This window comes from Zalophus californianus, chromosome 12 (genome assembly GCF_009762305.2).
Source record: "Zalophus californianus isolate mZalCal1 chromosome 12, mZalCal1.pri.v2, whole genome shotgun sequence".
In the NCBI taxonomy this organism is placed as follows: domain Eukaryota; kingdom Metazoa; phylum Chordata; class Mammalia; order Carnivora; family Otariidae; genus Zalophus; species Zalophus californianus.
The window spans coordinates 62,841,382-62,866,224 of NC_045606.1; the positions used below are offsets into that span (position 1 = coordinate 62,841,382).

General features: G+C 37.8%; 4 protein-coding genes across 10 annotated transcripts in view; 1 reads left to right on the top strand and 3 right to left on the bottom strand.

Moving 5' to 3' along the window:
- Window positions 1-24,843, top strand: part of BBS9 (Bardet-Biedl syndrome 9) — a 479,889-nt gene that overhangs the window by 47,267 nt on the left and 407,779 nt on the right. The window lies entirely within an intron of this gene.
- Window positions 1,075-1,359, bottom strand: LOC113911708 (gamma-aminobutyric acid receptor-associated protein-like 2). The gene has a single exon (XM_035723294.1). The coding sequence runs from the start codon at window positions 1,357-1,359 to the stop codon at window positions 1,075-1,077; it is 285 nt and encodes a 94-aa protein (XP_035579187.1).
- LOC113911794 (60S ribosomal protein L37a-like) lies at window positions 5,415-9,287 on the bottom strand. The gene is made up of 2 exons (XM_027574672.1): window positions 9,009-9,287; window positions 5,415-5,528 (listed from the first exon to the last, which is right to left on the bottom strand). The coding sequence occupies exons 1-2, from the start codon at window positions 9,285-9,287 to the stop codon at window positions 5,415-5,417; spliced, it is 393 nt and encodes a 130-aa protein (XP_027430473.1).
- LOC118356141 (60S ribosomal protein L27a) lies at window positions 15,365-15,876 on the bottom strand. The gene has a single exon (XM_035723292.1). The coding sequence runs from the start codon at window positions 15,854-15,856 to the stop codon at window positions 15,410-15,412; it is 447 nt and encodes a 148-aa protein (XP_035579185.1). The 5' UTR covers window positions 15,857-15,876; the 3' UTR covers window positions 15,365-15,409.

The window sequence follows — 24,843 nt, forward strand, 5'->3', positions numbered from 1 at the left end:
TTCCTTTCTTAACAGTGGAATAACTAAGCTATTAAATATTTTACTCAATTGAGAAGGAAAATGATTACCATAAACTACTTTATTTAAATGACACTGTGACATAAAATGTTCCAACAGTTTAAAATATTCATCTACCAAACATATTGCCAATGGAAATGAACAGTCCTTCCCATCCCCCAGTATTTCTTGAATTAAGTTGATTCAGTAACCCTTTTCCAATCTACATGGAAACTCTTGCTTGCAGATTTAAATTCTAAAACACAGGGTAGAGATACATGTTAATGTTTAATATGAAAAACAAATGTTTGTTGACTACTACCAGGTTAAAGTTATTTTAAGAGTACATTAGTAGTACTCTGTGTAGAGGATATCTGTCTATCTGCACACACATATAAGTGTGTGTGTGTGTGTGCATACATACATATGTATATATATACACACATGTATACACACAATAACATACACAATAAGCTTTAAGTATATTATCGGATTTTTTTTGCCTTTATAAGCAGAAGTTTGTTAATTATTTACCTTAATAGTTTCAGAAAGAGGAACAGATTAGCTCAGTCCAACATGATTGACAGTTGGCAAAATCTAGTGAAACAAGTGCTCTGATTGCTAAGGATTTAATTTTGGTGCTTTTAACACTTAGCCGTCTTTAGCACTTCAAACATAATCCAGAAGAAATGCATCATCTCCTTCCCTTTCATTATAATACCCTGCCTCCATCGCTTTAATATGGAAATATCTTCATTAAATATGATTTTCAGAGGAACAGGTTCCCTGGAGAGTACAGCCATGAGGACAGTGCACAAAAGGAAAACTCATAACAAAACTCTGTATGTTAACTTACTAATCTAAGGAAACAAAACCGTCTAATATAGTACAAAATAAACCCAGTTACAAATGCACTAAGAGGTCGATGTGTAGAGTCTGGTAACTGAAAATGGCTGGCTGTTGACAAGATACGCAAACAGGAATGGTGCACCTAGCCCGGTGTTGGCCCTCAGAAGCCAGAAGTGTTCTGTCCACCGTAGGCCACATATAAGAATCCCTCTTCATCTCTTCCTTCTCCTAAAGTTGTCTCGTAGTTAGGCTGGACTGTGGGACTGTTTTACACACAAACAGGAAGCTTGCCTTTTCAGAAGGAAGCTGGATCCTTTTCCTGATGAGCCACATGAACTGAGCCACACTGATGTCAGATGGAACTAGATACTTCCGTTTGTCATTGTCAACAATCTGAGAGCCTGAGACTTTTTCCACAGTCACTGGAACCCGGTCGGGATGTTTCACTTGGGTCTTCGCAGATTCCACGCATCTGTGTTCCGGCAAGCGGTCCTCCTTGAACATCCACTTCATGGCGGTGGCAGGGAAGGGATGCAGCTGGCTCTCGGAGCTGTGGAGCTCAGTGCACCAACCACAACAACAATGGCCTAGATTATCTTTTTGATGTGCTTTTGGGTGGTTTTCCAATTTTTTTACTAATGTGAATAAAACTGCTATGAACATTCTTTTATAATTCTTTATGTGGACAGTAAATATTAAAATGTTATACATAGGTAGGATGATTTAAGAATTATATTGCTAACTTTTTTTCCCAATTTTTTTTCACTATTATAAATTTTGAGATACGCAAGAATATCAAGAATAGAGTTCTAGTATTAGTAGGCATGCTTTATGTGGAAGAATAGTATTGTGTGTACTTACCTCTTCAACTTCTAAAGATATAAAATTTGTACCATCAGTATTTCATAGAGTACTTAATTGAAGTCATTTCTGGCTAATTGAGAATATGATAAATGATTAAGCTTGGTATATCTGAATGAGGCCCCCATATTATATTAATTTGAACTGTATTTCTGCCTAAGTTAAAAATAAGCAGGGTTGGGCGCCTGGGTGGCTCAGTCGTTAAGCGTCTGCCTTCTGCTCAGGTCATGATCCCAGGGTCCTGGGATCGAGTCCCACGTCGGGCTCCCTGCTCAGCGGGGAGCCTGCTTCTCCCTCTCCCACTCCCCCTGCTAGTGTTCCTGCTCTCGCTGTGTCTCTGTCAAAAAAATAAATAAAATCTTTAAAAAAAAATAAGCAGGGTTTTATGGAACACTACATCAAAAGCTAATGATGTAATGTATGGTGATTAACATAACAATAAAAAATTTAAAGAAAAAAAACCAAGCACGGTTTTAATACCAAATTTCCTTACATTGAAATTTATGAATAAGAAAGCATTTCTAGATTTTTGCTAAAATAAGACAGTATTATTTAATATGGAAACAATAACTGAGAAGTATTCCTAAATCTAATTTGGAAAGTTATATTCATGATTTTAGGGGACTATGAACATAAGTGAATGGAAAATTAAGATTTCATATGGCTTTTTGCAGCTGGTTAAGTCCTATACAGTTCATTGTCTTAAAGATGAAATTTGTACAAGGTTTTGGGAGGCAGGAATTGTAGATTAAAAGTTCTCGTTTCAAAGGTAGTACAAAATGGTTTTAACAATCTATCATCTTTCATTTACCAAAGGAAATATGTAAAAAGAAAAGGAAAATGTTCAGTGGGAACAAAACATTGAGATGATGAAAAGCTACAAGGAAAGAAAAAGGACTTTAGAAAGACTACTAAAATGAAACTAGCTTTTTTTCCTCAAAAATCTGTCTGAATTCATTTTGCTTTCATTATATATCTAGCCTGGAGGCAAAGTATGTTGAGTATTACAACAAAGAGGGTGTTATAAGGAGGGCTTTTAAAAAAATAATAAAGTATAACATATGTGTAAACCATGCAACTTTGTAACAGGAAACTTTATAATAAGGGAGGACTGTGCTTAGCTTTTCCACAATTTTGGAAGAATGAGTTTTATTAGGTGTTAGACAAAGAAATTATCAACTGACTTTTATGCTGTAAGGTTGAAAGATTTGTTATGACCATTTCTAGACTTTAGCAGTGGTTTTAATGTGGGCCCTGATATATTAGAAACAGTGCCTAGCACTATTAATATGTCTACTGTTGCTAGTTCTCTTAAGGAATATGATGTTTAACTTTGGCCTTTCAATGAAAGATTATTCAAAATCCTGTTATTCTGTGGTTTTCTCAGCAGTATTAGGCTGTTCTTGAATTGATCAACACATAATATAATTTGGGAACCCAATCAATGGTTCTTTTATTTTTGAAAGATGGTGACAAATTCTTTTGAAACTTGGGAAATTAGCTCCATCATTCATCCCTTACTCTTTCTTTGCCTTTCCTGCCCAACTTCCTAAAAACCATATTGTTTTGATGTCAGTGTGTAGAATAGATTATCTGTTGGGGAATCAGTATGTATTAATTATATTTGAATAAATGTAAGCTTGACAAATAAAATGGGTAAGTAGGTGTTGTGCCCAATAGGTTATTCAGTTAATGAGGACACTAAAATTAGGGATCTCTAACATGCCAGAACCATATTTCTTGTAAACTTTCCCCAGTTTTGAGATTAACTGGCAATAGCTATATTTTTCTGGCTTTTTAAAGTCTAATATGTTATGGTAGAGTTTTAGGATTTATATAGTGCTTATTATAGAATAGTTGAACTCTTTGTATTTATCACACTGCTATTGAAGTGAGTTAGAAGTATAGAAATCAGTCTTCTACCTTTTGGTTTTTCAGTAATCTATCTTTTAAAATATTGTATCCCATACTCATTTTCCTGTCTTCTCTCTCCCACTAAAAAATGATTACACACCATGCACATTTATGTACTATTTTCATTGAAGGTGGGGGAGTTCAGTGACACCCCTTAATATCCAGCCCACTGTAGGGATGTTAGAAAACCAGAGATGAAGTTTCTAGGCTTAGGTGAGAGATGTTAGAAATATGTTAGCAAGATAGATTATTACATATTTAAAAATAGGACTATTTGCTTTCAACCTTGCAAGATCACAGAAGCATTCAAAATAACTTTTAACCATGTGCAGTTCATTTGATAAAAATAAAAAGCCAAATAGTGCAAACTTATGAAGGCATCATTTCCCCCTCATGGTTAACTCCTTATCTCTAAATAATGTAATTACCCACTATTTTTGAATTCATCATATTTAATTTTTTTCTGTTGATGTACCACAGTGACAAAGTGTTTTGATTAATAACACATTTTCTCTTATCCTTCCAGTTATATCACTATCTCATTTCCATTGCTGCTCATTTCTGCACCTACAAAAAGGATACTCAAACTTCTATTTCTTGTTTTATCAGCTTTCAACTCCTTGATTCCACATTTTGTAAAACAAGCACGTTAGTCATTTTATCTTTACCATTATTACTCTCTACCTTAAGTTTCTCAACTTCTGTCAACTCACCTTTATTCTTGCTTTGTCAAAGTTAATAAAATTTACAAAAAAAAAGGTTAATAAAATTTACATACTGGTCTGTAGTTGTAGCTAAATCTTCTGTGACTTCTCTGTAGATGATTCTAAAAGTTAATACATACTTTGAGATATGTAAATATTGTTCAGTATAGTATATGCCAGGATCATATTTCCTTTCTTTATGGTTACAATGTCCTGTGCTACTCAAAGGAGAATGTTTCTAGTAGATTCCTTTTTTTAAAAAAACATACATTTCTTAAAAAAAATCATATATTTCTTTACATAGCCTTATAATTCCTCAAGTTTTCTAGGCTTTCAGTCATACCATTGAATCTGTCAATTCCCTGTAGTTCCTGGGGACCTTCCTGTTATCTGGAGGTATGGGATTTTTTTTTCTCCCCAATTTTTTTTACTTTTTGAATTACTACATTTTGTTCTGGAGTCATTTTTATTTCAATCTTTTGTTTTTCTTGGGCTTTTCTTATTTCTGGCCTTCCTCAAGTGTTTGGTTGTCAGTTTTTTTTTTTTTTTTTTTGAGGATCAATCAATAGATTAAGTACTGTGAAAGTGGGTTGGCTTTTGACCAGCCAGCCTAGCTTTAAAGTGAGTGGTTGGGGATCTAGTTTAAATTAGGGACCTCCAAATGTCAGAATGAGGAGAGGAGGCCTATACCTTCATAGGAACTAGCACCAGTATTAATCACTATAGTTCTTCCCAGACAGGCCAATATTTCTTTAAAGAATAAAACACTTCTCTCTCTCTCTCTGTTTTGTTTTGAGGGTGAAGGGCAATAAATACCTGCCTGTTGAATATATATGGCAAGTGGGAAGAGGGAAAGGAAAGAGGGCAGTTAGCTAGCTGGCTAGCTGGTGTCCTTGGCTATCTGTATATCTAATCTTTATTTCAAAATGTTTTTATTGATATGTAAGTCACTTATACAATCCACCTATTTAAAGCACACAATTTAATGATTTTTATTATACTCACGGAGTTGTGCAGCCATGACCACATCAATTTTAGAACATTTTTACCACTCCAAAATAAACCTCTTACCGTTAAAATGTCCGAGACTCAATTTTCAATGTGTGGAACAAGGCTGGGGGTGGGGTTCCCATGCAGTTCCAAATAGTTCTCCAGACACCAGCTTGGTGTTCTATAATTCAGTTCAATTCTGACACTATCCATCTGGAGATAGCATCAGATCCCGCAGGTTAAGGGGTCAGTTCTACAGAATTGCTCCCCAGCCTCAGTGCACCCAACCATTTCCCAATTTCAGATGCCAGTTTTAAGCCCATGTTGTTACCTGTGCTTCTGACCCACCAGATACAGATTGGAAGTTCCCATGACCCCCTCTTAGACTTCAGACAGCAGTACCAAGCCTAGGTTGTAATGTGTACTTCTGATGGACCAGCTATAAATCAGAGGTTCCCATGACTTCCTCCTTAGGTTCAATTAAGTTGTTAGAGCTGTTCACAGAACTCAGACAACTTACTAGATTACTGGTTTTTTTGTTTTTGTTTTTTAGTGAGGGATATAACTCCAGAACAGCCAGATGGAAGAGTTGCATAGGGCAAGGTATGGGGAAAGGAACTTCCATGTTCTGTTTAGGTATGCCACTCTCCCCAAACTTTCCACCAACTCAGAAGCTCTCTAAACCCTGTCCTTTGGATTTTTATGGAGGCTTCATTACTTAGGCATGATTGATTAAATCACAGGCCGTTGGCTATCTGTTCAACCTCCTGCCCCTCTCCCCTTCCTAGAGGTTGGGATGGTAGGATTGAAAGTTCCAGCCCTCTAATCATATGGTTGGTTCTCCTGGCAACAGTCCCTATCCTTAGGTGGGGGGCCAAAAGTCATCTCATTAACATAATAAAAGAGACCTTTATTGCTTTCAACACTTAGGAAATTGTGAAAACCCTTGGACATTTCACATAAATGGAATTATAAAATATAAAGTCTTTTGTGATGTCTATCTTACACTTAGTATAATGTTTTCTTTCTTTTTTTTTAAGATTGTATTTATTTATTTGAGAGAGAGAGCTTTAAGATTTTATTTATTCATTTGAGAGAGAGAGCAAGCGAGAGCATGAGCGGGGCAGGGGGCGGAGCAGCAGAAGGAGAGGGAGAAACAGACTCCCTACAGAGCAAGGGACCATGGACCTGAGATCATGAACTGAGCTGAAGGCAGACACTTAAACAACTGAGCCACCCAAGTGACCTTTAGTATAATGTTTTCAAGGTTTATCTGTACTGTAGGATGTGTCAATATTTCATTCCTTTTTAATGTAGAATAGTATTCTGTTGTATGAATATACCACGTTATATTTATCTGTTCATCAATTGATGGACATTTAAACACTTGATCTTAGCCAAAAGGCCAAGAAGCCATATTTGATGGGTATTTAGATTTTCTACTTTATGGCTATTGTGAATAATGCTGTTACGAACATTCATATACAAATTTTCATTTCTCTTGGTTATATCTAGGGATAGAATAGCTGTAACTCTAAGCTTAACCTTTTGAGGAACCACCAAACATTTTTCCGAAGTTGTAAACTTATTTTCATTCCTACCATTGATGCACTAGTGTTCTACCCAAGGATGAGGTTCTCCACATTCCTGTCAACACTTGTTATTATCCATCTCTTTGATTATAGCAACCCTAGTAAGTGTGTGGTGGTATCTCATTGTGGTTATGATTTGCATTTCTCCAAACTGTGTCCCTGGGGCCAGGGGCCAGGGCTTGTCAATTGGTGGGCTTCTCTTGATGACAGTTAGGGAACTACCTAGCTGTTTTCCTGGGGACCCAAATATCTGTAGCTGTAGGTCTTTTCTCCTGAGGTGGTCTTCTTTCTCTAGGGGTTTCTTTAACTTCTTTCTGGGGATCATGAGCCTAGCCCCATGGTTGGAGAAGGGAATTAGAGGATTGACCATCCAGGATATAGACTTTTTCTTCAACCGTGTATTTTCAGTTACTTGCCCCATTCCCATGCTATTCTCTATCTGTGTGTCCCTTTAATCTGGAGTCCCTTGTTTCGTTTAACTTCTCTAGAGACTATACTTCCTGGTTTCTGTGTATCTGTTACTTACATAGATGTTTAAATAACTCTCTTGTCTTCAGATCCCTTCTTACCTCACTTTCTTTGATACCTCGTGCTTTTACTTCCTGAGTCTTTTTGGAATTTTATGGGGTAAATAAATATATTCTTCAGGCATTTCGGTTTGACCTTGCTGTGCCCTTTTGTATTGTTTACCTCTTCTCTGTTCACTTCCTATCTTCATAGATTGTGGTTAGGCTTACCACAGGTCTTTTGATTTCTTTGAAGGAGTTTATGTCTGTTTATTTTACTCCTTTTTGTTTGGGGTGGTTTTTTTTAGAGGAGAAGAGGACATAATAGTCTTTAATTAACAATCTTGAAATAGGATGTCATACTCTTTTGATATAATGCATCAGAGTCACTAGTCAGGTAAAGAAAATGTGAGTGGCTGTCTCCACAGGCTCTTAATTTCTGCCCTGAGTGAAATAATAATAAAGGGGGTCAGAATGCTTGCCAGGTCATGATTACAGAAGCTTGGCTGTAAGTCATGGGCAAAAAGCTTGGTTGTCTGCGCCCACAGTTGAGTGAGTGGTTTCACCTCTGGGGCCCAGTGAATGTTCAGACGGTTGAGTAATCCCACCTCAGGCACAGGGTTGGCAGCAGGGCCAGTAATATCTGAGTACTTGGCATGATAATTAATGGGGAATAGAAGGGGAGTGTAAACATTTGACAGGATTTTGTCTCTTAGTTTCTTACAGTTTCATTTTCATTGCTATCAATAGGATTGGTTTTGCTCAGAGAATGGGGGTATTCTTAATTTTGGCAGATGCAAGGACTACTTTCATTCTAATATGGTTTCTCTAGGGAAAGGAGATGAACACTATGTTAGTCCGTGATCTACTGTAAGAGCATTTTTAAAACCAGTTTATTTTTACTAATTTTTAAATTTTTTACTTAAAAAGTTGAAGTATGGTTGATATACAATGTTACATTAGTTTCAGGTGTACAACAGTGATTCAACAACACTATAATTATGCTGTGCTCACCACAAGTGTAGCTCCCATTTGTCACCATACTTTCCTATTACAACTGTATTTTCAATGCTGTACCTTTCATCTCCATGACTTACTCATTTCATAACTAGAATGAGCCTATCAGTAAGGTCAGAAGATGACAGGTAAGGTCTTGGTTAAGTTCTTAGCTCTTTGGTAGGTTGTGGGGATTGAGTTAGTCCTATTTGAATCACATAGAATTTGGGAACAGATGCTGGCTGACAAAAATCACATGTTTGCTGTGCAGAGAAAAGACAAAACTCTAGAATAGTGGTTCTCAAACTTCAGTGTCCACCAGAATCACCCGGAAGGCTTATTGAAACACAGGACTGCTTGGCCCCACTCTCAGAGTTTCAGAGACTCAGTAGGACTGGAGTGGGGCCCAAGAATTTACATTTCTTTCTTTCTTTTTTTTTTTTCAAGAATTTACATTTTTTTTTTTTGTTACATAAATTAACCCATTTATTATAGGCTAGTAATGTTTCAAATGGTGAAGCTTCTACTGGTCTTTCAACTCCTTCAGTCTTCTTTTTTTTTAAAATTTTTTTATTGTTATGTTAATCACCATACATTACATCATTAGTTCTTGATTCCTTCAGTCTTCTGATAGCGGACTTTACTGTGACAGCAGAAGTGGTGTTGAAGGTCCAAGCGCCACAAGCGATGGTTTTCATGCAGGAGCCACAATGCCAGATCCCCACAGCTCGTCTTTTCATCTTTGTTTTGCCACAGAAGGAGCAAGTATACTTGGTGTGCTGGCTTATTTCAATCTTCTTCACCATTTTTCTGAGGGAGGCACCATAACGGGTCCCATATTTACCTACGATTCCGACCTTCTTGGTGCGTTTAGCCATGTCGCCGCAAACTAGGTCTGAGCCCAGAGAGCAAGAATTTACATTTCTAACAAGTTTCTACCTGATGCTGATACTGCTGGTGTGGGGAACTATACTTTGAGAATCACTGCTTTTGAACAATGGTTCTTAAATTTTAGTGTGCGAAGAATTTTCTGGGAAGGTTTACTGAAAGTGTTGGGTCTAGGGCCTCATTTCCAGAAATTCTGATTTGGAAAGTTTGGGGTGAAGCCTAGGAATCTGCATTTTAAAGTAGCCTAGCTAATTCTGTGTTTTTTTTTTTAAATTCCACTGTATGGATATATACCACATTTTATCTATCCATTCATCATTTGATGGACAACCCCAGATAATTCTTATACAGGAACCACAGAAGATCAGCACACCATACTATGAGAAATGCTGCTCTGTAGATTTCATGTAACAAAGATTATAAGTTAATCATCCTGAGGCACCTGGCTGGCTCAGTCAGTAGAGTGTGCGACTCTTAATCTCAGGGTTGTGAATTTGAGCCCCATGTTGGGAGTAGAGATTATTTAAAAACATTTAAAAAATCATCCTTATTTATTTATTTTTACTAAGTCAGAATACTACTTTTCTAATTTCCACATGTACTTTGGTATCAGTCAGTATCCCAGCAGGAAATAGAGCTTATCTCGGATGATTTAAATGAAGAGATTTTAGTGAAGGCATCCTTGACAGGTGTAGGCAGAGTTAAGGGAACAAATAATGAAGCATCCAAGTATTATCAGGAGTGGATCAACTTTTACCACTTCTAGGGTTGAAGGGACAGGAGGAAGGAATGGTATTATTTTGAGGGTTTATTAAGAGCGAGAGCCATGGAGAAGGGCCCTTCCTCTTACTCTTCATTCAGGTAGGGGAGACACAAAGTCTCATCAGTCACCTTTTGTTGCAAGGTGTTATTTTTGTCATTTTCCCACCTGAAACCAGAATTGCAATGTAGTCATCACTAGTGCTCATCTTATAACCTAGTGGGAAAGGGGGTGGGATGGTGAAGAAATAATTAATGTAAAATATGCTTAGCTGTGACATTTTCCATTTTTGTAGCTGGTCAGCATACTGAAGTTGATAATCATAACTGTCTTTCTCCACTACCTATTTTCTATTCTCCTTATATTTTTTTCAGCACATTGGCTAGTCAGGCTTCTTTGCCTTCATACCCCAAAGATCTGAGTCCTTAAGCGTCCTATATTTATTGGGTTAACATACTTTTTCATTAAATTTGTTATTGGACATAGGAATAATACTAAGAGGCTGGCCAGTGAATCCCTTGGATTTTAGACATAGTTTATCTGTCCTGATGTACAACAGCCACTCAGTTTCCTCTTAGTAATAGGGAGAAATCACTCTGTCAGCACATTAACCTTTTTTTTTTTTTTTTTTTTTGCCTGTGGTAGAATCCGAACTGGGGCAGTCTCAGCTTCAAATTTAATAGAACTGTGACCGTGTTCCTTGCTGGAAGCTTTCTTTTCCTGGGAACTAGCATCTCTAATGTCTTCACAAAGTATGTCCATTATGAGAAATCCTTCCACACAGATCCTTTCTGGACCTCCTTTTTACCAATATTTCAGTCTTTTTCTTTCCACTTCCTTGATCCCAACCCATTAGCCATTACCCATGTATCAGTGTAAATCTGAATCTTAGGCTGTCTCACATTATCAGTAAAGTGACAATGAGATGTATTGCTCAAAGTTAAACTCATTGGGAAGATTTTCCTTTGTTACTGTTTTTCAAGGAAACTTTGGAGTGAGAAACTGATGTTACAGCTTACCCATGCTGCCAGCGTATCATGTAGATGCATCTGTAAACCAAGGCTGTGGGTTTTTTCCTTCTTCGGTTCATTGGTCATAGGAAATTGAACGGGAAATTGAAATGAGGTCATGGAAGAGGCAGTGAAGCAGCTGGAGTAGGTACTATGGGATTTGAGCCACTTATTCAGTTTATGCCTTCTTTTCTTATTCATATATTTCATTTCTCTTTAATGATAAGATGCTGTTTCACATACTCAATTTCGTAACTCAGTAGATTGGGTAACCCATTTCATGATGGGCAGCTCTGGTCCTGTAGTCACTTGGTGTCCTGTAACTGGGTGTTCTATCTGTATCATGGCCCTGCAGAACTAGGAGCTGTTTCTCGAATGGAGAATAATTGTTGACAGATAACCTGAGTGTCTGTACAATGACTCTTCTTTTGGGGGTTTTCAGAGGCTCTATAGAGTAGACTTTTCTGGCATAGGTAATTCAAGTACTACTGGGTCTTTTGGGCCATAGAAGATCAGCTTACTTTATAGCTTTTATCAGCCTTAAAGCCCACTCTTGCTCTGGGCTCTACTTAAAAGTAGCCACTCTACCTGAATGTATGACACATTGCTTCCAAAATTCAAGGACAGTCTCCAAGTTTTGTGCTTTTTTTTCTTTTTGGAAGGCAGTGCAAGGTGAAGCAACATCTTTTTTTAGAGGGCATATTCTAACATGTCCTAGATTTTCCTGGAAACTTCACAGTGTGGTGTGCTTTTGAATTTTTATGGGGTACTTGCCACTTCCTGCTTACCAGATTTACTTATAATGTCATCGGTATTGGACTAAAAGAAGATATCCTTTTTTAAAAATTTTGCATGACAGAGAGTTTTTACTCGTAAATGCTTATCAGTATGCCAAATAATAATGTGTAACTAGTTTTTGAAGAGGGAAGAGGGTCAGAGGGAGAAGCAGACTCCCCGCTCAGCAGGGAGCCCGATGCGGGACTCAATCCCGGGACTCCAGGATCATGACCTGAGCCGAAGGCAGTGGCTTAACCAACTGAGCCACCCAGGCGCCCGATAGGAGGAATTCTTAATCTCAGGAAACAAACTGAAGGTTGCTGGAGTGGTGGGGGGTGGGAGGGATGGGGTGGCTGGGTGATAGACATTGGGGAGGGTATGTGCTATGGTGAGCGCTGTGAATTGTGTAAGACTGTTGAATCACAGACCTGTACTTCTGAAACAAATAATACATTATATGTTAAAAAAAAAAAAGAAGATAGTAGGAAGGGAAAAATGAAGGGGGCGGAAATCGGAGGGAGAGACGACCCATGAGAGACTATGGACTCTGAGAAACAAACTGAGGGTTCTAGAGGGGAGGGGAGTGGGGGGATGGGTTAGTCTGGTGATGGGTATTAAAGAGGGCACGTATTGAATGGAGCATTGGGTGTTATACGCAAACAATGAATCATGGAACACTACATCAAAAACTAATGACGTAATGTATGGTGATTAACATAACATAATAAAATAAAATTAAAAAAAATGCCAAAAAAATAAAAGATCCCAGCAGGAAAAAGCATTCATGGCAGATGGTTCAAAGAGACTTTAAAGAAGTGGGATTACTTATAGAGGAGTGGGAAGAGTTAAGAAAAGAAATTGTCTCTATAGTTAGCAGAATAAATGTAAACTATCTAATTTAAATAGTTGTATTTTGGGGTATGTTTGTTATGGCAGCTTGACCTTTAACGTAACTAATATGAGAATTTACATTATTATGGCTGTGTAGACACTACTGACAGCTGAGGCATGATTGTATTTCTTCTCTCTGTTTTCTCTGAAGTTAAAAATAATTTAAAGGACATTTTTATACCCTTTAACCAGATTTCTCCATTGAATATTTTTATCTCATTTGTTTTATCACCTCTTTCTTTCTCTTGTGCTCACTCTCTCATGGATACGCTTAACCGACTGAGCCATCCAGGCACCCTTTAGTGTGTATTTCTTAAGAATAGGAATATTCTTACATAACCACAGTACAGTTATTAATTTCATAAAATTACATTGATATAATACTTTTATCTGTTCTAATACCCAAATTCTAATTTTGTCCATTGTTCTAATAATGTAAAAAGGTGCTTTATAGCATCCCCCCCCACACTATTACAAGATTTAGTCCAGGCTGTATTGATTTGCATGTATTTTTGGCCTCTTTTAAGCTGGGAAATATCCACAGCCTTTCCTTGTCTTTTATGACATTGACATTTTTGAAGAGACTCTCTCACCACTTAAAAAAAAAATTTCTCATTTTGTTTATCAGTTGTTTCCTTGTGACGTTAAGATTATACATTCTTGGCCAGACTAGTATACTACTGCCAAGAATAGGTAATATTGCGTTTTCTGTACAGTATCATGTAGAATCACCTTCATTGATGATTAATTTTGATCTGCTGGTCAAGGTGTTGCCTGACTTCTCCACTGTATAATTACTGTTTTCCCCCATTGCTACTAGTAAGCAGTATACATATCCTGCTTTTCATCAAAATTTCCCCTTAAATTTATCATTCATTGTTGCTTCTCACCTGATAAAATCTTTACAGTGATGGTTACAAGGTGATTTTTCTAACTCAGCACTTCCTTTATATTTGCCATTTGGCTCTCGGTGTTCTTTAAGCAGTAGATTGCCCTTCTCCCTCATTTATTCATTTGTGTATTATTAGTGTGGCCTCATGAATTTCTATTTTTCTCAATAGTTTATGTCAATATTGAACTTAATACTTTTGGTGCTTAAATTGTCCCAGATTTGGCCAGTGGAAGCCTCTTCAAGCTAGCTCCTGTGTCCTTGTGACATACCTTTTTTTTTTTTAAGGACTTTTAAAACTTTATAGCACAGCAGAATGTTCCAGGATCATCTTATACCTATCCTGCTCTAGCCATGGAATAAGCTATTTCTCTAGGCAGCCTTGGTTCCTATTAGTGAGAAATGGTATTAGAGACTGAGATATGAGTGCTGGGTGTGCTCTTGTTACATGGTATCTTTGCTTTTAGGCCCTTTTAGAAGACAAATCTATAAATATGTACATGTACATATATTTACACATACATACATACAGAAGCACATGCATAGAAACATGCACAGAAATATGGATATATTCACATGAACGTGCATCAACTTAGACATATACATTGTTTAGATATCATGAGTTCACACCAATATCTCCAATTTTAGTCTTTCCCTACATGGTTCTTTTTTCCTTTCCCATTCCATATTTATATCCCTTCTTCCAAAGTGGATCCGTGGCTCCCAACAACATTCACACATGTATTCATTCACTCATTCCTATAACACATGTAAAATAGTTTCAGAATGTCTTCTGACCATATCACTACAATAAACAAACCTCTGTTCCTTCTCTTTTTAGCTAGCTCCCTCCCAAAATCAAGTGCTTCTCTAAGACTGCCCCTTGGAATCCTGCATACTTTCAAGTTCCTTTCCTCTGGCCAGAGCCATGAACTCCTAGGTCACAACCCGAGTATTTTTGCATTATTTCACTTTTTTCTTTGATTTTTTTTTTTAAAGATTTTATTTATTTGACAGAGAGAGACACAGCGAGAGAGGGAACACAAGCAGGGGGAGTGGGAGAGGGAGAAGCAGGCTTCCCGCCGAGCAGGGGGCCCGATGTGGGGCTCGATCCCAGGACCCGGGATCATGACCTGAGCCTAAGGCAGACGCTTAACCATCTGAGCCACCCAGGCGCCCCTTTTCTTTGATTTTTATCTGTTCTTTCCCTAAGATCTCAGCTTCCCTCTGTTACTTTTCTTTTTTTTTTTTTTTTTTTTTTTTTTTTTTTTTAAAGATTTTATTTGAGAGAGAGAGAATGAGAGAGAGAGCACAAGAGGGAAGAGGGTCAGAGGGGAGAAGCAGACTCCCTGCTGAGCAGGGAGCCCGATGTGGGACTCGATCCCGGGACTCCAGGATCATGACCTGAGCCGAAGGCAGTCGCTTAACCAACTGAGCCACCCAGGCGCCCTGTACTACCGTTAAAAAGTGTGTTCTCCCCCCTCACTGTAAATTCAGAATATACAATGCAAACTGGCCTTTCAACTACATGTGCTATCATTCTCATGTTATAAATGAAAATGTTCAAGTTAGGTATTGGGCCAAGTCCTCTAAGTGCTGGTGCTCTCTTTCACACTTTCTGAGGGGAGTTGGCAGAGGGTCTCAGGCCCTCATACCCTTACTCCTAGAATCTGTTAGGTGGATTTCTGATGTACAGGTAAGGAGGTAGGGGTGCTAAAGCATTTACACCCAGACCAGAAGAGAAAAGCACTTGTTAGCATTTAATGAACGCCCTCAAATGTGGCTTCAAGCTACTAGAACGCAGGCGCCCCCGACACCCTTAATCTTCTCCTCTGCTCTTCTACTGAAGAATTTGGCCTTCACGATGACAGGCTGTTTTGGGAGTTTTCCCTTTCCCAAAACTTTGTAGTAGCCCGATCGCACCACATCAATGATAGGAGCAGCTCCAGTCTTGTTTTTGGCAGCATTTACCCGTGTCTGCTCACTGACCAAGGTCCACAGTTTATCAAGGTTGACAGTTGGGCAGAAGCTCTGGTTCCTCTTTAAGTGGTAATGTCTCATACCAACTTTTCCAAAGTATCCTGGGTGATATTTGTCGAAGTTGATCCTGTGGTGATGCATGCCACCAGCATTACCCCGGCCTCCTGGGTGCTTCCGGTGCTTGCCGATGCGGCCGTGGCCGTGGCTCACGTGGCCCCGAAGTTTCCGGGTCTTCCTCAGTCTGGATGGCATGTCGGCAGCTCAGACGGAAAAGCCCCTCTGTTACTTTTCATCGAATCTTACCAGCCTTTCTTTCTCTACTTTCCATACTCTTCGGTTTCTGGTAGTAACATTGGGCTGGTGGTAGAATGGCTGTTGGAATTCCCCTGTCCACATGGTGGAGGTTGCAGTCTTCTCTGTATCACAGTAATGCAGAAGGTACAGGGTCAATGAGTTTTATGTCTCTTCTCCCCCCGCCCCCCCGGAGAGTAAAAGAGGAAGGGCTTTGAATTAGGTGACCACCATTACTCTGTGAATCTAGAAACTCTGTTTTATAAAAGACTTTTAGATCTCAGACATATTAAAGTGAATATAAAGGGACATTATGAACAACATTATGCCAATAATTTAATAACTTAGATGAAATAAATAATTTCAAGACCATAATTTACTAAAAACCAACACAAGAAGAAATGGAAAGTTTTAATAGACCTATATCTATTCAAATTTTTGAATTCATAATAAACCATTTCACAAAGGATATTTCTAGCTTAGATAGTGTCACAGGTGAAATATATTAAATGTTTAAGGAAGAGATAATATCAGTGTTATATAAACTCTTTCCAAAAATAGATGAGGAAGGAATGCTTTCCAACCCATTTATGAGGCCTATATAATCTTGATACTAAAGCTGACAAAGGTATTATAATAAGGAAAAGTTACAATCAGTATACCTCATTGACACAGATGCAAAAATAATATTAGCAAATGGAATCTAGCAGTATACAAAATGGATAACCTATCATGACCAATTGGAAGTTTATTGCAGGAATATAAGGTTGGTTCTACAATTGAAAATAAAACCATACAAAAGCAAGAAGAAAAACTACAAGATTTAACATAAAATTGGTTATAGACCTAAATTTAAAAGCTAAAACTATTAAACTTGTCAAAGAAAAAATATTTATTTTTATAAAGAAGATTTTTATTACGTTGGAGTAGGCAAAGATTTCTCAGGCATACAAAGCATTAATCATAAAAGAAAGAAAATATAAATGAATTATACTTCACCAGAATTGAAATCTGTCTTCAAAAGATAACTTCAAAGGAAAACATTTTTTTTAAATAAAGATTTTATTTATTTGAGAGAGAGAGAGAGCACATGAGCAGGGGTGTGGGGTAGAGGAAGAGGGAGAAGCAAGCTCTCTGCTGAGCAGGGAGCCCCATGTGGGTCTTGATCCCAGGACCCTGAGATCATGACCTGAGCCGAAGGCAGATGCTTAACTGACTGAGCCTCCCAGGCACCTTGAAAAGAAATCATTTTTATAAGAAATTGAAAAGGCAAGCCTCAGACTGAAAGAAAATATTCACAATGCATATAGCTGACAGATGAGTTGTATCCAGAACATATAATGGATTCTTATTACTCAATAAGAAGATAACCTCATTTTAAAACATGGACAAATGTTTGAAGAGACATATCACAAAAGAAGATATATACCAATGGCCCAATAAGGACATGAAAAGATGCTCAGCATCGATAGGCCCCAGGGAAATTCAAATTAAAACCACAGTGAGATACCTCTACATATCCAGCAGAAAAGCTAAAATAAAAAAAAGGTTGAAAATAACAAGTTCAGTTACTGTGAACTTGTGACAGCTTGATTTTTTTAATCTAAAATGTAATGTATTTTATTATTTATTTTATTTTTTATTTTTTAAAATTTTATTATGTTAGTCACCATACAATACATCATTAGTTTTTGATGTGGTGATCCACGGTTCACTGTTTTCATATAACACCCAGTTCTCCACGCAGAACGTGCCCTCTTTAATACCCGTCACCAGGCTAACCCATCCCCCACCCCCCTCCCCTCTGGAACCCTCAGTTTGTTTCTCAGAGTCCATCGTCTCTCATGGTTCATCTCTCCCTCTGATGTCCCCCCCTTCATTTTTCCCTTCCTTCTCCTAATGTCCTCCGTGCTATTCCTTATGTTCCACAAATAAGTGAAACCATATGATAATTGACTTTCTCTGCTTGACTTATTTCACTTAGCATCATCTCCTCCAGGCCCATCCATGTTGATGTAAAAGTTGGGTATTCATCCTTTCTGATGGCTGAGTAATAGTCCACTGTATATATGGACCACATCTTCTTTATCCATTCTGTTGAAGGGCATCTCAGTTCTTTCCACAGTTTGGCTATTGCGGACATTGCTGCTATCAACATTGGGGTGCATATGGCCCTCCTTTTCACTACATCTGTGTCTTTGGGGTAAATACCCAGTAGTGCAATTGCTGGGTCATAGGGTAGCTCTATTTTTAATTTTCTGAGGTACCTCCACACTGTTTTCCAAAGTGGCTGTACCAACTTTCATTCTCACCAATAGTGTAAGAGGGTTCCCCTTTCTCCATAACCTCTCCAACATTTGTTGTTTCTTGCCTTGTCAATTTTTGCCATTCTAACTGGTGTAAGGTGATATCTCAATGTGGTTTTGATTTGAATTTCCCTGATGGCACAAATGGCAAACAGACACATGACAGCTTGATTTTATGTTCTCATAGGGCAGATCTGTGGGAAGTCCAAGGTATTTCCTAAACTTCTTTGACTTGAGATATCTTAACTCCCAAACTCTCTTCCTTGTGGATCTTGTTAAGGCTTGGTTTTAGGCTTTGGTAGGTGGGTCTAGAGCAGGGCTTACTCTGGGCAAGGTTCTTACTCTTAAGGGAACAGCAGCCTTTCCCAGGGCGTTTACAGGGTGTTCATGAAGTCTCCCCATCTCAGCTGGGCCAGGCCTTTAACATTCCCCAGCACCGCTTGACTGCTGGTATCTATTCCATTCCTTCCCCAGTAGCCATCATCCTCTGGTCAGTCCTGCACAGTCTCTCTGTGTGCATGGTTGGGTCGGTGCTCAACCAGGGGCTCTCAGGGATCTGTCTCACAGCCTTCTGTTCTCCCAGAGTGGCTGCCCCAGTTTGCATTCCCACCAACAGTGTAAGGGGGTTCCCCTTTCTCTGCATCCTCACCAACATCTCTTGTTTCCCAAGTTGTTAATTTTATGGTAGTTTTTATTAAAAATAGTCATTTGGGGTGCCTGGGTGGCTCAGATGGTTAAGCGTCTGCCTTCGGCTCAGGTCATGATCCCAGGGTCCTGGGATCGAGTCCCACATCAGGCTCCCTGCTCCTTGGGAGCCTGCTTCTCCCTCTGCCTCTCTCTCCCTCATGAATAAATAAATAAATAAATTAAAAAAAATAGTCATTTGTTGTGTGACAGAAAAGATCATATATAAGATTACTTACAGTTCCTAATTTTTTAACACTGAAGGTGCTTTATTTGACATTTAGTATATCTGCTTACATGAACCATTTTTGTATCTGTGCAGTATTTTGAGCTTAAAGAAACTTTGAAAACAAAGGAAATGATTAAAATTCAAAAATTTTAGTTCCCCAAATAGTACCTTACCGGCTGATTACTTAAATTTTGTATTGATTCTGTACAGTGTTTATAATGCAAATATATTCCAATTATATTTTGATACAGGATAGCATTTATAATCCTCAGAATATACATATATTCCATCCATGCCAAGATAACACTGGTGTTCAAACAACAGTAGCTGATCTGATGTTTAAAAGAAACGCTTGCTGAAGGACATTCCTCTTGAGGCATGGACTGGAAACCATGTTGAGTGTGCTAAGTGATTCCATCTGACCTGCAGAAAATCACTATTGGTTACATTTTCACTTTGCACATATGTTACTGACAAAGCCAACTGGCTGAAGTAAGCTTTTTCAAATGGACATTTCTGGTTGAGCTTTTGGAAGACTGCATTTTTAAATGTGAAACATAAAAAAAATACCGTTCACTGGTTGCACATTAAAAGCAAATGACCAGAGGAAACAAGATGAATTATAAAAACTCATAAGATGAAAACATTAAATTTTGTGTACAATTTTATTTTTTGTAGTAGGTTTAAAAATAATTACACTTAATATAAGCCAACCTCCTTAAAAGAGCAAAAAGATACACGATCAACCTCAGACATTACAGCAAAGGATACATTGATATACCTTAATAAAGAAAAGATTTTGACATTGTTCCTTTTATAAATATTTAATCATATAGGTTTTATAAATATTTTATAAATATTTAATTATATAGGTTTTGTATGTACTGAGTGAAGACTTGGAAAATTGATGTGAATCAATGTATCAATGTACTTTTGACCTGTGAGGAAATGCAATCTGGGCTGGAAAAAACTATGAACTTGAGGCAAAATATTCTGAGTTTGAGTGTTTGTTTTGCCATTGACTGACTTTGTCAGTATAAAACACATCCTCTTTTTAGCCTTGGGTTTCCCTTAAAATATGGTTCTGTATTTGCCTGATCCTGTCATTGTCAGTAATGAACTGTTATTTAGAAGTGACTTAAGCTCCTGGTAAGAAAGCCGCTTTTGTAAATTCCGGGTATTATTTTTATAGCGTGCAGTAACTGAACTGGTGAAGCCAGAGCTTATGAACCACATGTGACATTGAAAGATTGCTGACTATTCAGAAGTAGTTACACAGGCCTTCTTATTTAGTTAGGATTTACACAGGCTTCTTCTGGGAAGCTCTTTGCTAGATACTATTAGAGTTATAAGGTAAATACATGCTAGTATCCCAGCCCTAAGAAAGGTAAGAAACCGGTATCAGAAACCGACATGAGTTACATGCTGACTTGTGCCAAGTACTTTACTGGTGATTTACTGATCTCATGTAATCACCTACATCAGTTGAAGGTCTCATATTAGCATTTACTGAGTGCTTACTATGTGCCAGTTATTTTGCTGAGAGTTGTATAACTGTAGTCTATTTTACAGATGAGGAAACTAAGGTTTAAAGAATTTCTTTAAGGGCATGTAGCTGACAAAAGGCAGAGTACACATTTCACAACTAATGCTTGTTGGGGTCAACATATCTTCAAATGAGAAGAGTGTGAGTTGGTATCATGACATATTTCTATGTTGAGAGATTCAGAGTGGATGCCACTGATACTTTTTGACTGACCCTATATTGCTGAATGTGAAAGGCATTCCTGGGTTGGCATATTGAGGCTGTTACCAGTTGATCTGCATTTAGGATTTGCTTTGATGTTTGCCAGAGTCTTTTTTTTTTTTTTAAGATTTTATTCATTTATTTGAGAGGGGGAGAGAGGGAGAGCCAGCACCAGCATGGGGGAGGTGCAGAGGGAGACGGAGACACAGGCTTCCCACTGAGCAGGGAGCCCAATGTGGGGCTCAATCCCAGGACCCTGGGATCCTGACCTGAGCTCAAGGCAGATGCTTAACCAACTGAGCCACCCACGTGCCCTGATGTTTGCCAGAGTCTTCTTGTGGTTAGACTGAGTCTTCACTATTGAAGTGATTTGTGTTATATATAAAACTATGTTGTACACAATTATGTCCATAAACATAAAGGCTAGATTTAAGTGGTTTTGAGTACAATCATACTTACGAAATGTGAAGGTAGTTGATTCTCAGGCATACTGTGATTTTGTTAGTAAAGAAATGAGATCTATGTGTTACTTTCTTTTATACATATATTATTTGCCTATTGTAAATTACCCAATTCATGTATTTACTAATTTACATTTAATCTTATACCAACTAGGGCAAAACAAATGCCAATGCCCTTCTTAATTCTGAAATTAGTATGAAGTAACAACAATAAAATGAAACATTCCAAGCCCATCTTTTAAATATAAGTTATACTTGGCTAAGTAAGGGTAAGGGGAAAGAAATCATGTTTTATGGTTTTGATTTAGACTAAGAAATTTGTTTTACAACTACACAGTTAAAGCCATGTACCTTTTCTAAAGTGTAAGAGAAAAATCTAAAGCCTCTCTTACAAGTTTAGCAGTGCTTTTTGCACATGCAGTTTCTCCTGTCCCAGTTGCATTTACCAACTGATGGCTCATCAACAGTCCCCAGAGACTTCTTGGAGGCTCAGCTCTGCTGGTGTCTCTTTCTCCATAAAGCCCTCCTGGTCTAGCTTTTGGTTGGTTATTTCTGCTTATTTATTTCTACAGAATTTGTTTATACCTAACCTTTAATTACTGCATGTATTAAGTTATGGTGTAATGATTTGTTTCAGTATTTCTTGACCCCAGTATTTCTTTCTTGAGATCAAGGACTATATTTTAATTCATATTTTTAATCTGTAGTACATAGCCCAGTTCCAGACATATAGCAAGTAGTTAATGTCTGGAATGAATGACTATGGTAATTATATTTTGGTTTTATTTATTATTTTACTCATTTATTTATTTAATTAATATAATGTATTATTTGTTTCAGGGGTTCAGGGGTACAGGTCTGTGATTCATCAGTCTTACATAATTCACAGCACTCACCATAGCACATACCTTCCCCAGTGTCCATCACCCAGCCACCTCATCCCTCCCACCCCCCTCCACTCCAGCAACCCTCAGTTTGTTTCCTGAGATTAAGAGTCTCTTATTGTTTGTCTCCCCCTCTGGTTTCGTCTTGTTTCATTTTTCCCTCCCTTCCCCTATGATCCTGTCTTTCTCTGATTGACTTATTTCGCTTAGCATAATACCTTCTAGTTCCATCCACGTTGTTGCAAATGGCAAGATTTCATTTTTTTGATGGCTGCATAACATTCCATTTTATATATATACCACATCTTCTTTATCCATTCATCTGTTGATGGACATCTATCTAGGCTCTTTCCATAGTTTGGCTATTGTGGACATTGCTGCTATAAACATTGGGGTGCACATGCCCCTTTGGATCACTACATTTGTATCTTTGGAGTAAATACCCAGTAGTGCAATTGCTGGGTCATAGGGTAGCTCTATTTTCAACTTAAAAAAAAAAATATTTTATTTATTTATTTGACAGAGAGAGACACAGCGAGAGAGGGAACACAAGCAGGGGGAGTGGGAGAGGGAGAAGCAGGCTTCCCGCTGAGCAGGGAGCCTGATGCGGGGCTGGAGCCCGATGTGGGGCTTGATCCCAGGACGCTGGGATCATGACCTGAGCCCAAGGCAGACGCTTAACAAGCCACCCAGGCACTCCTAAATTTAAATTCTGTTAACATATAATACATTATTGGTTTCAGAGGTAGAGGTAAGTGATTCATCAGTCTTATATAATACCCAGTGAGTTCTTAACTATTATATGTCTCCCTGTTGTATTTATGATAGTGATTGCAAATAATAATTTGAAAGCAGTGAGCTTATATCAAGTTTTAAAAAACATTCTTACAGCATATATTTCAGTTAGGCTTAACTTGAGAGCATAGTGGCAAAACAATATGTTATAACACCAAGTTTTACTGGCTTTGTATTCTTTTAAAATATCTTAACAGGTTAAAATTGGGTTCTTTTTCTCTCTTGTGTCTCTCTCCTCTGTAAGTTATTTGTTGAGTAGGTTAAATTGTTTGTCCCATTAATTCACACAGTCTGGATTTTGCTCATTGTATCCCATAGTGTCTTATAGATATGTTCCTCTGTCCTTCAAATTTGTACATTTGTAGTTTGATCTGGAAGCTTTATCAGATTTGGATCTGATTTTTTGGCGAGACAGCTTGACAGCTGGTGTGTACACTTTTGTAAAGAGGGCAGATGATGCCTAGTTGTCTCTCTTTCTGTCTTGTCAATAGCCATTGATGACTATTGCCTAGACCATTGTTTTATTAGGGATTCAAAATGGTTTTATTCTGATTTTACTATTCCTTTATTATTTATTAGCCAAAATACATCTAAAAAAATCTTTAATAAATAATCAACTATTTGGTTACCCACAGGTACATTTCGTATAGGAATGCCAGGATAAATACTTGCTTTTCTGTTTTCAAAATATAGAGTAGGTTCCCTAGCATCCTCCAAAGATGACAAATTAGTTGTTGTTTGCATATTATTATGAACTCATGGATTTAAATATTTGATGTATTTCCATTTATTGAAGTTATTATTTTTATTAATGCTGAAAATCATCCCATCTTTGGCCAACAGAGCTTCTTCAAGTTGGTTCCTGAGCCTTTTGACATAGCTCCACTAGTTTTTGTCAGCTTTCTTGCTTCCTGCTATGAGATGTTCCAGCCTCATCTTCCAGAACTGGAATCAGTAATTTTTTAAAGGAGCCTGTTTCTTTTTTCAAGTATCATTTGAAGATCACAGTCTGGGTACTAGTGGTGCTCATTGCATCTGGTTGGTTATTGCTTCTGGGTTGTTTTGGTGGATAGAGCTAGGAAATATACATAAATAATATTAAAAGTTAAAATATATCATGGATTCATATTGATACTTGCAATTCATATTCAGAACTACAGGAATTTTACTTATCCTCAGTGATCTTATGTACACACATATGTGCATGTGTTCTGGACCCGTTGGGAACACTGCCCTGCTCATTGGTTCTCAGACTTTTTTTTCTTTTCTAAGATATCCAGAACTATAGCACACCCCCTTTAGTCATAATGGGTTGGTGGCAATAATTATCATTCTCAAGGGAAAAAAAAGATGGTGGGAGAGACTTCAGATTCTCAATGGTGGGTGAATGTCAGTGCAGTTTGAAAAAACTATTCTTACCCTTACCTTCTTGAGAATTCATATCCCAAAGCAGAAAATTTGTCCTATACTCTCCAAAATGGAGACTTTTTTGGACAATTTTGCATGTTAGTATAGAAGATAATTTTTTAAAAAAGATTTATTCATTTATTTTAGAGAGAGAGCATGAGAGAGGGGCAGAGGGAGAGGGAGAGAGAATCTCAAGCAGCACAGAGCCCGATGTGGGGCTTGATCTCGTAACCCTGAGATCATGACCTCAGCTGAAACCAAGAGTTGGATGCTTAATCGATTGCACCACCCAGGTGCCTCTGGGAGATAATTTTTAATGAATTTTAAACTGTTAGATGATGTTAGCTTTAGAGTTTTAACAAATACCCAAGTCTACTTTGTTAGACATTCTTAGGTTATTATGGGTATATCTTGTAGATCTTTTATTGGTAGGTG

What these genes read in the sequence shown, in the direction of transcription:
- LOC113911794 (XM_027574672.1), bottom strand. Translation starts at nt 9,287, where the DNA reads ATGGCTAAACGCACCAAGAAGGTCGGAATCGTAGGTAAATATGGGACC. An exon ending in AGGAATCAAGAACTAATGAT is followed by an intron (nt 5,529 to 9,008) that starts GTAATGTATGGT and finishes TGCTATCTCCAG; the next exon opens with ATGGATAGTGTCAGAATTGA.
- LOC118356141 (XM_035723292.1), bottom strand. Translation starts at nt 15,856, where the DNA reads ATGCCATCCAGACTGAGGAAGACCCGGAAACTTCGGGGCCACGTGAGC.
- LOC113911708 (XM_035723294.1), bottom strand. Translation starts at nt 1,359, where the DNA reads ATGAAGTGGATGTTCAAGGAGGACCGCTTGCCGGAACACAGATGCGTG.